This window comes from Emys orbicularis, chromosome 1 (assembly GCF_028017835.1).
Source record: "Emys orbicularis isolate rEmyOrb1 chromosome 1, rEmyOrb1.hap1, whole genome shotgun sequence".
Lineage (NCBI taxonomy): Eukaryota > Metazoa > Chordata > Testudines > Emydidae > Emys > Emys orbicularis.
In genome coordinates this window covers 76,066,333-76,079,357 of record NC_088683.1, presented here as the reverse complement: position 1 = coordinate 76,079,357, position 13,025 = coordinate 76,066,333, and the positions used below count along the sequence as shown (strand labels likewise).

At 40.4% G+C, this 13,025-nt stretch overlaps 1 protein-coding gene across 1 annotated transcript in view; it reads left to right on the top strand.

Moving 5' to 3' along the window:
• Positions 1-10,378, top strand: part of PAWR (pro-apoptotic WT1 regulator) — a 143,509-nt gene extending 133,131 nt beyond the window's left edge. The window contains exons 4-6 of the mRNA XM_065423586.1: positions 2,844-2,991; positions 4,357-4,461; positions 10,292-10,378. Of these exons, the coding sequence (XP_065279658.1) occupies positions 2,844-2,991; positions 4,357-4,461; positions 10,292-10,378 (340 nt within the window). The remainder of the gene's footprint in view (positions 1-2,843; positions 2,992-4,356; positions 4,462-10,291) is intronic.
• The last annotated feature ends 2,647 nt before the right edge of the window (positions 10,379-13,025 follow it).

Here is a 13,025-nt window from a genome sequence, read left to right as displayed (position 1 = left end):
AATTAAATTTCACGTCCTGTGGGAGAGAAAACACCAAAGAAGCTGACCACAGTGGCATTTAACTTCAGAAAGGGGAACTACACAAAAATGAAGAAGTGAGTTAAATGGAAATTGTTAGTCACAAAAGTGAAATGCCTGTAAACTGCATGGAAAATATTTTTTAAACACTGCTATAGAGGTTCAAATTAAATGTATACCTCAAATTAGAAAATACAGTCAGAGAACCAAAAAAGTGCCACTATGGCTAAACAATGAAGTAAAGGAAGCAGAGGCAAAAAGGCATTCTTTAAAAATTGTAAGTCAGATCCTACTGAGGAAAACAGAAAGGAACATAAATTCTGGCAAATGAAGTGTAAAAGTATAATTAGGCAGGCCAAAAAAGAATTTGAAGAGCAGCTAGCAAAAGACTCAAAAACTAACAGCAAATGAATTAAGTACATTAGAAGCAGGAAGCCTGCCAAATAATCAGTGGGGCCAATGGATGCTAAAGGAGCACTTAAGGAAGATACGGCCATTGTGGAGAAGCTAAATGAATTCTTTGCTTTGGTCTTCAGTGCAGAGGATGTTAAGAAGATTCCCACACCTGAGTCAGTCTTTTTAGGTGACAAATCTGAGGAACTGCCCCGGATTGAGGGGTCAATAGAGGAGGTTTTGGAACAAAATGATAAATTAAACAGCAATAAGTCACCAGGACCTGATATGAAATTGCTGAACTACGGATTGTGGTATGTAACCTATTGCTTAAATCAGCCTCTGTATCAGATGACTGGACAGTAGCTAATATAATGCCGATTTTTTTTTTAAAAGGCTGCAGAGGCGATCCTGGTGATTATAGGCCAGTAAGCCTAACTTCAGTACCAGGCAGATTGATTGAAACGATAGTAAAGAACAGAATTATCAGACAGAGAGACGAATGTGATTTGTTGGGGAAGAGTCAACATGGCTTTTGTAAAGGGAAATCATGCTTCACCGATTTATTAGAATTCTTTGAGGAGGTCAGTAAACGTGGACAAGGGGATCCAGTGGATACAGTGTACTTAGACTTTCAGAAAGCCTTTGACCAGGTCCCTCACCAAAGGCTCTTAAGCAAAATAAGCACTCATGGGATAAGAAGGAAGGTCCTCTCATAGTGGTGTCCCCCAGGGATTCTTATTGGGACCAATGCTGTTCAACATTTTCATAAATGATCTGGAAAAAGGCGTAAGCAGTGAGGTGGCAAAATTTGCAGATAATACAAAATTACTCAGGATATAAAAGTTCAAAGAACTATGAAGAATTACAAAGTGATCTCTCAAAACTGGATGACTGGGCAACAATGGCAGATGAAATTCAATGTTGATAAATGCAAAGTAGCGCACATTGAAAACATAATCCCAACTATACATAGGGAGTGATGGGGTCTAAATTAGCTGTTACTGCTCAAGAAAGAGACAGTGGAGTCACTGTGGATAGTTCTCTGCATACATCTGCTCAATGTGTGACAGCAGTCAAAAAAGCTAACAGAATGTTAGAAACAATTAGGAAAGGGATAGATCAGGGGTTCTCAAACTTCATTGTACTGTGACCCCCTTCTGACAACAAAAATTACTACATGACCCCGGAAGAGGAGGCTGAAGTCTGAGCCCGCCTGAGCCCCACCGCCCCCAGTGTGTGTGTGTGTGTGTGTGTGTGTGTTGGGGGGCAAAGCCAAAGCCTGAGCCCCACCAACCAGGGCGGGGGGGGGGCAAAGCTCAAGCTCCGCCACCCCAGGCGGGAGCAGCAAAGTCGAAGCCCAAGGGTTTTAGGCCCCGGGGGGGGGGGGGGGGAGAGTGCCTATAGCCCGAGCCCTGTCACTCAGGGCTGAAGCTGAAGCCTGAGCCTCACCACCAGGAGCTGAAGCCAAGGTCAGAGTGTCAGAGTCCCGGGCAGTTGGGCTTGGGGTTGGGCTTCGGACCTGGGCCCCAGCAAGTCTAACGCCAGCCCTGGCAACCCCATTAAAACAGGTTGTGACCCACTTTGGGGTCCCGACCCACAGTTTGAGAACCGCTGGGATAGATAATCCAGTAAATATAACAATGCCGCTATATAAATTAATGGTACACCCACACCTTGAATACTGCCTGCAGTTCTGGTCATCCCATCTCAAAAAAGATATATTAGAATTGGAAAAGATACAGAGAAGAGCAACAAAAATGATTCAGGGTCTGGGTCAAAAATGATTCCATATGAGGTGAGATTAAAAAGACTGGGAATTTTCAGCTTGGAAAGAGACGACTAAGAGAGCATATAAAAGGTGACCCTACCCCTCAACAGGACCATTATGGATCCTGTCAGGTCCCTATGGCAGATCCATTTTCTCTTCCTCCCACCTCAAATTGGGCAGAGAAAAATACTATGTGCCTGCCAAGGGATATAAATACTTATTCTCCCACCCTCCTCCTGGATCCCATGCATCCCTTGAAGGAATTAACCTGAGTTCCTAGAAACTCAGGGACTTTGGAGCAACAGCTGTGCAGTTCTATATAGAGCAATGAGAGGCAGATTGCATTGGGGGTGTTGGGAAACAGGTACCGCTGTCCTGCCTTAGAGACAAGAAAAGAAAATCCAGTTAGAGACAGTAAAACCCAGAAATTGCAGGTCTGACCGAGCAACTGATTTTGTTTCTCAGAGAAGACAAAATTACAGGTAAGAAAATTAAGTTTTATCCATGTTGTCTTGAAGTAGTGGTCATTTACAATATGAATAAGTCAATTTTACATGAATGTATTGGCACTAGGAGAAAAATATAAGGGACACAGGAAATATTTACTAAAACCTATTTTTTACACTAGGCATATTAATAAAGTTTAATCTTTACTTCACAGTGCAACTAATGCACCTGAAGATGATGGTCCAAATCGATATTCCCGAACAGACAGGACAGGATATAGCAGATACAGCAGGGATGCAAATTCTTCTGGGAATTCTGTACCAAGCAGTGCTTTGGAAAAGAGGATTGAAGAACTTGAAAGGGTAAATACAAATTTAACTTATGCCCAATGTTAGTTTCAAAATAAAATACCTTATAAATTCCATGAGGAGATACTAGTGCCATGCCAACTCGGTGTGGAACTCTGTCCCTCTCTAGTGGTGGCTTGGCCAGGTAGAGATTGATGAGCCTGCTACAGTCTTGGCTAAGAGATGTGTGTTTTAGCTCAGACAGTAGAGGTTCATGCAATAAGCTCAAGAGGTCCCAGGTTTGATCGCTGATGATGACTGGGGGTGGTCAGTATTACAAAAATATTAAGCAATGGTCCTAAATTTTTAATAAAAAGTAGCAATAATTTATTGTGAATACCAATATGCATACAGAATCAGATTGTCTGAGAAGAATGTGAAATTTGTATTATTACAAATACTAAATTGCCATTTGCCCAACCAGGGAATAATACCAAGGCTAAAGGTGATTTGATCAGAGAACCAACCATCTCCTGTTCTCCTCTCAGGCACTGAAACATAACCTAAACCCTAATCCCTTACAGATGTTTTCCTGAGCCATTGATCTGTCATATTCCTGATGTTCCGTGCTCCCTCTGAAGTGATCCTTGTAATATAACCTACCAAATACTCTTGAATCCTTGTAGATGAAAGTTGCTAAATAAAAATATTGTTTGGGGGAGATCTTCCTTCTAAAAAGGATGGGAGTAAAACACCAGGAAGCCTTTATATATATTTTTAGGAATTACGGAATCCTTGAGTTAACTGAAATTGCCTTGTAATCTCTCCCTTCCAAAACTGGCTTCCTCCCAAACCAGTCAAACTACCAAAAGGATAGCAAGAGATGGGGGAGGAATTTGAATAACTTCTTCAGTAACTGAAGCCTCATGTATGACACATGTTTCATACACCTTTGTATCCAGGCCCATGGGTGGGTCTTCAGGCTCTTATAGGTCAAGGAGGCCAAGTAGACCTTAGTCATACATCGGAGCAAAATTCTGCCTCTGAAAAGCCCACCAGTGTGATTACTTTAGGAGTTGATATTTTGATTTTAATATCCAATTTGGGCCCTGTTTCAGAACTCACTATAGGATCAGGGCTTAAGTTAGAAATTAATCAGTTAATAGGTCAGCTTTGGAGGTCATCGCACTGGTGGGCTCTTCAGGGGCAGAATTTTGCCCTAGACCTGTGACTAACAGGTCTGCTTGGCCTCCTTGAGCTACAAGGGCTTGAAGACACACTGCAGGATTTGTGGGCCTAGCTATCTGAAGAAAGGAAATTTCAGGTAAGAAGCAAAATTTTCCTAATTACAGTATATTAAAACTGTCCTTTTTCAAATTTAATTTTTAGGAGTGCTGGAAGAACATTCAGTTTGAGACTGTTAATTTGTGTCTTTTATAGGAACTAGCCAAGGAGAGGCAAGAAAATGTAAGATTATTGAGGATGACACAGGACAAAGAGGAACAGATTGGGAAATTGAAGGAAGAAATTGATTTATTAAACAGAGTAAGTACATGTATTACACAAGGATGAGAAAAGCTTCCAAATTCTTCCATCTCTTCTCTTCTTCCCCACCCTCCCTGTATTTTCCAGGACAAGGTAAGGAGGGAATTAGGCATTTATTTTGTGTTTGACTTTTCAGCTAAGATTTAATAGACTTCTTTCTTGAAGTGGCCTCTGCCCATTCCCAGTAAAGTGCCAGGGTTACAACTGGACCAGAGGAAACGTCTAGACGCAATGCCCACTACAGTGCCTGCATGTTCCCCCTTGCTGCTCTGAATGTTCTGAGAGGCTATAAAAATGGGTAGGGCCGGGCTTAACCATTTTAGTTCCTTCCAATCACAATAATGAGGCTCCTGATCCTCTCTGCTGACACTTTGACTCAGTTCTCTGGAAACTTGATTTTCAAATACTTTTCTTAGACAAATTTATTGTAGTTTAAATAAAACTTTAGTTCCAGTGAGTATCAGTAATTTAGATAGTTTTTAGGAATATTTTGGGCCTTTAGGGATCTTCTGCATCCTATTGCACATTCCCATACTCATGAGGGTAGATTCCAAAGCTAAGAGACCAAAGTTTGAGAGGTGCCCCTCTACTCCTGCCTCCTTCCTGGTTTCAGATACCCAGAGACTGTGTCTGAACTTTCTATGGGAATGTTATCCCCCACCTAGGTGGTCTGTCTGCAAGAGTTTCACCCAAAAGGCTAGGAAGGAGCTACAGAACTGGTTGTAGGCAGTCTTCCTACTAGAGGCTCTAATGGGAAAGATGTTTGCTTCAGATACTCCTGGTTCCTTGAATGCTTTAAGTTTCGAGAGGTGTTCCTCAGGTCCTAATGCCCTTCCTAAGGACTAAGAGACCTGGCCAAATTGCTTCTCAGGTATCTGTCTCCATACATGGAGCCATATTTAAAGCTGATAAGGATCTTATGACATGCATATCTGACTGCTAGAAAGGAACTGGCCTGTTAAGATGTTGGCTTCTGGGTGTAGACCTAAGCCTAAAGGTGTTAATAGTCATGGATCCATCACGTATGAATCTGACCACCTCCATCTACTGGCTCATTCCATTGACCAAGCCTTGTTTGAAAGCTTCAGCAGTTCCTTCAGAGTATAGGGAATCAGTCTTTCCCAGCGCCCCAGTTGATGGCCATTGCAGATCCATGGCTCCCATTTCAGTTCTGGTCCCAGGCCATGAATGGCCCTCAAACCTGGTATTGGATCCGGTTGAGGGAGAATTGCAACCAGGGCCGGCTTTAGGACCTGCGGGGCCTGATTCGAATACCCGGCGGCGGTCTGGTCTTCGGCGGCAGGGGGTCCGCTCCGCGTCTTCTGCGGCACTGAAGGACACCCCCCTACTCCCCCCCCCCCCCACCGCCAAAGACCCGGAGCAGACCAGCTGCCACCGAAGTGCCGCCGAAGACCCAGAGCGGACCGCCGCCGGATGAGTAAAAAAAAATTTAAAAGGCGCCTAAGGCGCGGGGCCCTCTTAAGCGCGGGGCCCGATTCTGGGGAATCGGCCTAAAGGCGGCCCTGATTGCAACTGGGATTCAGTTCTCTCTCTTTGACCCTTACACACAAGGGACAGAAGCATAAAACAGATACACAGGGATGGCTTCCTTTCCTAAGAGAGAGACATTTCATCATGGTTCCAGGGTAAAAGTTAGGACTGCAGATATGGGAGTGAAAACTTCTCAAGTTTCTGTTTCCAGTTCTGTAGCCCCCTTCAGTCTCTCTCTTTTTTTTTTTTTTTTTTGAAAACCATAAAACCAACAAATCATCCCCAGTGAGGTTGCCATTACTAAATTAGCCACTTATAACTCTGCAGGGACCTTTTCAATCTGTCACCCACAATACCATAACAATGTTTTATGTCAATAAAAAGGGGAGGGAAGGATTCCCTCCACCCAGCAGTGAAGGGAAGCAATATCCTATGACATTGATGCATCGCCTCTCTCTCTTATCCTGTGGCTGCCCATCTGGCAGGAAAGGACAACATGCTTGCTGGCCACATGAGCAGGAATCAGCAAGACTAGCATGAATAATCACTAAAGGATTCAGTGAGGTGTGACACTCTGATGCATTCTCCTTTGAACCCAGGGAAGAATGTTCCCTTTCCCATCTCTTCATCAAGACCGTCTTTATCTTAGACATGACATCAGCTGTGAGTTTCTGAACTGCAAATGCTCATTGCTGATCCCCACCCTTTATGGGCTCCCATGAGGACAAAATAGTTCTTTCAGAGGCAACTAAATTTATGCACCAAGATGGTAACTGGCTTTCATCTTAACCAAACCTTGAATCTAATAGTATTTCTTCCAAAACCACACTCATATCCCCAGGAGGTGAGGTTGCGGATTGTAGCCTTTCATATATGTAGGTCAAAAGACTATAGAAGGTTGCTGAGGTTACATTCAGGGCCGGCTCCAGGGTTTTTGCTGCCCCAAGCAGCGCAAAAAAAAAAAAAAAAAAAGCCGCGATCGCGATCTGTGGCACTACCGCCGCCGCTTCAGTTTTCAGCGGCTGTTCCTTCTCCTCTGAGAGGGAGTGAGGGACCCGCCACCGAAGAGCCCGGTGTGCCGTCCCTCTCCCTTGGCCGCCCCAAGCACCTGCTTGCTGGTGCCTGGAGCCGGCCCTGGTTACATTTGTGTTTTCTGGTAAAAGGCCACTACAACCTAATGCCTGACCAATTGGATCAGGCTGTGTATTGGGGAAGGCTAATGTCCCTGTGCCAGAGGGACTGAGAGGTTGCCTTAGCACTAGATGAGTGGGCTCTATGGCTTATCTGAGGCATAACATAATAGCTGAGATCTTTAGAACTGCCTCTTAGAGCTCAATCCACCCATTCACAGAACATTATGCAATGGACCTGGCATTAGGTTCAGAATCCCAATTTGGGAGATCAGTACTACAATTACTCCTTAGCTAGTCAGCCTCATCCCACTCTTCTGAAAAGAGGATGCACTGTTTATACATTCCCGCTAACGGGAGTTTAGCAGAGGCCCACTCACAGAAGTACTGAAGGTTCCTTACAAATAGATAGAGTTCTTCTAATTATGCCTCTGGACATTCAAGCTATTCCTCCACCTTCCCCTTTTTCCTTAGAGTCCTGTTGCTATTTACTAGGCGGTCGATTTGTGGTGAAAAGAACTGAAGCTGTTATGATGCCCCCTTTTATAGTCTAGCTCTCGGAACACTCAGAGCTGCCAACGGGCATAGGCTCGCACTCCAACTTCTAGGCACCACTTCTAGAGGTTTCTGCTGGTCCTGCTGCACCAGTGATGTGTCCCCCATTAGTGTGGGTATACAAAGGCTGTTCAAGGACTCTAGTCAGTGGTAAGTAAATCTTCACTTTTGTAACTTGTTTTTTTAACGAATCTAGAAAACTTCTTAAGTTGTGTCCCTTCTAAGTAAATTAGGTTAAATAACTTTTTACTTGAAAGATTTTTACTAAAACCAGGCAGCAGATTACGGAGAAGCTTCTAGAACAAGAGATCCTTTTGCATTGAGAACCCCGCAAAAACCTTGTGCCATAAATGGAGTTGTCTCAGTTCAATGGCTGAGCTATTCGATGAACTTTGCTACCTTTTAAAAGAAAGGGAGAATGTGTACATAAAGTTCCCAGCTGTCTGAAAGGAAAGGCATCTGAAGATATTAAACTGTTTGTTGACTTAGTTCAACTTTGGAGTAGTTTAGAGTTGGTCATCTGTGACCTCACTGGGGAGTCACTGTAGTTAAATGTGTGTTTGGAGAGAATATATTCAGAGAACATTTGCACTCTGATTAAAGTATCAGTTGTTTAGTCATCTGTCATTTCGGTATCTGAAGCCTACACTTCTCTGCCATTGTAGTTTTTATAATAAACAGTATTAAATTAATAATGTAATTTTTTAAATCTAAAGTGGTAAAAGTCACTTACATGTATGCATCCATTATTATTATTTCTTTAGATATTTAAACTACAGTCAGTTGTTATTACTGGATTGTATTCAAGTAGCCCATACTTACAGTAATCTTTGGAATGTTATTTTTGTAGCATAAACATTCCACAAAGTCTTTTATATATTATCTAATTTTTGAGTAACTCTGAAATATTTTTGTCCAAAGGCTTTTAAACAGTTGTTTCAGTGTAATGGAGTCATCTACCATTTAGTTATAGTACATAATTTGCTGAGTTAGCTTCAAAAATAAGCATAAAATTATGATTACGGAAAGCTGCACTTCAACCATTTTATTGAAAAGGTGCCGTTTCATTATTCCCTACAACTGTTTGTTCCCACTACATCTGTTGCTGACATGGACTTTGCAAAAGAAAAAGCAAAGCCTACAATGGTTAGTTAAAATAAGGTACTATGTGTTCATGCACTGTTTTTACCTCTAAATACAAATTACCATATTTATATATCATGATTAAATGTTTGGTTCATCTGTGTCTTCAGAACAATTAAGTACAATCTGTTCCAGAAAGCCAGCTGTATTTTGATATAACATCTCTAAACTGTTTGTATTTTTGTTAGGCACGTAAAATGTTCTGCTGCTAATCTCTGTATTGCATGCTACATAGGACAAAAGAGTAACTGCAAAGGTACTGCAGTGTGGCTTTGAGCACTGATTGCCAAAGCCATGTTTTGGTTGGCAGGCTGGAGCTTTATACTGATGGCACACCTAAGCACCTACTCCCAAAGGTGCACTTCTGGGATGCCCCCACCAAAAGAAACAGGCAAATTCATATGATCATTTTGTTAAGTGTGTGTTTCAAAAGTAAGGGAATGGGGGAGTGGATAAACTTTCACCACTTTTTTCCCCTCCCCCTCCCATCTGACATAACTATGGTGGGGATTTTACACACTTTCATTGCAAAGGAAGCTGAAAACCCTAATTCCCCATCTCTGGTTTTTCTCCTCCAAACTTCCACCATCCACCTCTTTTTACCTCTCACCAGGTTACTTTTCTACCTTTTCCCCTTCTCCTTCCACTTCTCTTCTTCTTTTCCCTTCTTCTACAGCACTGCCGACCATAGCAGCTGTGCTGCTTTTCAGTTAAACGTCACTGTGGGAGCAGAAGTGAAGAAGCAAAGGAGGAATAAGAGGCAAGCTGGGGAGAGAGATGGGGGAATAGCAGGCAGAATATTGGGTGAAGAGGGAAGGAAAGACGGAAGCAGAATAGGATGCCCCTTTTTTTATCAACCCTGCTGTTCTCTGGTCCCCTTACACTCGCCTTCTGTTGAAAAAAATAAATTGGACTTCTAATTTTCAAGCCATCTAGCTATAATCAGAACTCTGACAAGGGCAAGATATGGCTTTTCAACTATTTTTTCAAATAGAAAATGAGAATTGAAAGTGTGCTAACATACTTTTCATAAGCCTCTGACGACAAACTTATATTTTAAAAAAATACATAAAATTTAATGTGCTGTCCTATGCTAATAAACTGTGTGTGTGTATGTCAGTAGGCTACTAGTGCACTGTGGTGCGCGAAAGCCCCTGTATTTTGCAAATATGAAGTAACATGGGCACGTGCCAAGTGGCTTCTTACTATTAATTTCCTGACCGTCAGTTTTTGATTATATATTTATTTTGAAAAGAAGCTTGTCACCTGGGAATGTGAAATGAATGTTTTGTCCTGACAGTAGCATTGGAAATATGTGAATTTTTAGCAATTTTTGCTTTGCTTCATTAGCCCTTTTAAATATAGATGCTGTGAAACTAACTCTTCCTCTGTCTTTGCCCTATAATCTCTTGGTTTCATGTACTGATCTCTTAAATTCCAGGACTTTTAAATTACTAGTTTAAGAATCCATTTTTGCATCCTGACAAATGTTTTTATTTTTTCCCCCAAAGGACCTAGATGATATCGAGGATGAAAATGAGCAATTAAAGCAGGAAAATAAGACCCTCTTAAAAGTTGTTGGACAGCTGACAAGGTAGAAGATTCAAACCTCAATGAGGAGAGAGAGATTTAAAAACTACTGATTGATAAAGTCAACATTACAGTAATACTTCCTGTGTTGCAGTATGTTAAAATAACCAAGTCTTTATATTTATTATTAGGAAACCAGATGGATGTTTATTTTCATAATACATTCTTTTTCATTCAGTAAAATGGCATCAACTTTTGTGGGTATTTTTAACCTTACCTTTCACATCAAGAATAATTAACAATTATGACATCTTTCAAAAACATTAAATTCATGGTTGTTGTATTGGGTTTTGTCTTCTTACTACATATAATCTGGTTATAGTAGCTTAAAAATCAGAGCACCAGGATCACTTTTGGTCTTTGTTGGGTGTATATTTTTCTCTTGAATGAAAGGAAGCAATAAAAATAAGCTTTGTTTACACAGATCCAAAATATATATTTTGGGAGATATTTTCATTTTGTTTTGACCGCTGTAAAGTATAGGTGCCTTATTGATGTGTAACATTTTGCAGATTGATTACTTGTTCTAAAATACAAATCTTGTATGTTGTGAGTTTTTTACTATATCTGAAAGACAGACCATGTTTGAGAAGCGATTTTCTTCTGTATAGCAGTTGTCTTGGGGAAAAATAAGTTGTTTTATTAAAAAAATTCAATAAATCAACTGTAGTTACCAACATTAAATTTTTTTGTAACATGCCTAAGTTGTGCACTATAGTATATCATAATGCTTGTGCTTTAGCAGTGAAATGCAAATTTACTATCCTACAGTAAGTTTGTTTTGTGTATTGAGAATATAAACAAAGCCTGGAGCTTTCATTTTGCAAAAGTATTAAAACATAATTATATTTAAATCTACCTATTTTAAATATTTAGTGCTCATAATAAATGAGTTTTAAGGGTTTTTAAAGCTGTGATAAAGCTTGTTAGTTATAATGTATGAAAGGGATGTTTCATAAATTATTTAGGCCTTTGAAAAACATGAAGTATGCAACATACAATAAAAACATTGAATCTTGATTGCCGCTAATGTGTGTGAAAATTAAAGCTTGCATATGCAGTTAATTTTAGCCACTTGGGGCAATATGCTAACATTGTTTTTTAGTGCAAGATGACACTTTCATGATATATAAACCACTGTCTTCAGTCACAAATAATTCTGGCCTAAAAATTCTTGCTAGACTGAAACTTATGCTTGGATTCATCCCTGATTTTAAAAAATATTTAAGTCGTTTGAGTTACAAAATCAGCTTTAAAACCTTGCTGAAGTTCCGAGCATTCTTCCTCTCATGACTTGAATATACCAGAATACAAAGTTTGAAACATCTACAGTTTTTGTTGCCTTAAAATATAAAGATAACATTAATACATAATGATGGCCGTCTACAAAGATTTGCCCATAGCTTTCGTTTTGAGTTAAACAGTCTTTGTATTTAATGAGACTAAGGAATTCTTAATTTTCTAAATCCAGGAATTGTCACTCCATGTTAGATGCTTTGGTTTCGTTCTGAATATTGAACAGGTTACTTTGCTTTGTTTATTTTGTATTCCAATGAGAGAGAAGAGATTGAGAGCTTAAGAAGTATTACACAGTACATTTACCTTCTAATGTGCTTGGAAGTTGTGCTCACAGTAGGAGTGAGCCCACACAGTCTTACTCGGAGCTTAAATCCTTAATGCAGGGTTTAATTGGCACAAGGGTGAAGATCACGAGTGAGCACTAATCTATATCTTGGTCCAGTAATAATAAGTCCTTAATTTGATCACTTTTACAAAATTGGAAATTTAAACATGTAGAGGTGGGAAAAAACAACTTTATATAATATTCACACATGTAAGTGGGCTTAATGGATCTGAACCGAACATTGAAACTTTCTTTGAAATAGCATCTATTTCCCTCTCCATTTAATCTGTAGGCAAAATTTAAGGATTTGTAGAGTGTGTTTCCAAATTTATATTTGAGGTAATACCAAGAGAATTTAGATGCTTAGTGTCATACTCTGAACATACAGAGACCATAATGTCAGATATAAACAGTTATGAACTGGATATTTCTAAATTATATTTCACATAGAATCACAGAAAAATGTAGGGCAGGAAGTGATCTCAGGAGGTCATGTCGTCCAGTCCCCTGTGCTGTAACAAGACCAAGTATAGTTAGACTATTCCTGACAAGTGTGTGTCTAACCTGTCCTTAAAACCTCCAATGACGGATTCCACAACCTCCCAGGGAAGCCTATTCCAGTGCTTAACTATCTTTATAGTTAGAAAGTTTTTCCTTGTATCTAACATAAATTTGTCTTGCTGCAGATTAAGCCCATTACTACTTGTTCTACTTTCAGTGGGACACAGAACAGTTGATAGCCATCGTTGTTATAACAGTCCATAACATATTTGAAGACTGTCATCAGATCACCCCTCAGGCTTCCTTTCTCAAAACTAAACGTGCCCCCTTTTTTTTAATCTTTCCTCAAAGATAAGGTTTTCTAAACCTTTTATCATTTTTGTTGCTGTCCTCTAGACCCTTTCCAGTTTTTCCACTTCCTTCTTAAAGTGTGGTGCCCAGAACTGGACACAGTAGTCCAGCTACACAGGGGTAGCCGTGTTAGTCTGAATCTGTAAAAAGCAAGAGAGGGTCCTGTGGCACCTTTAAGA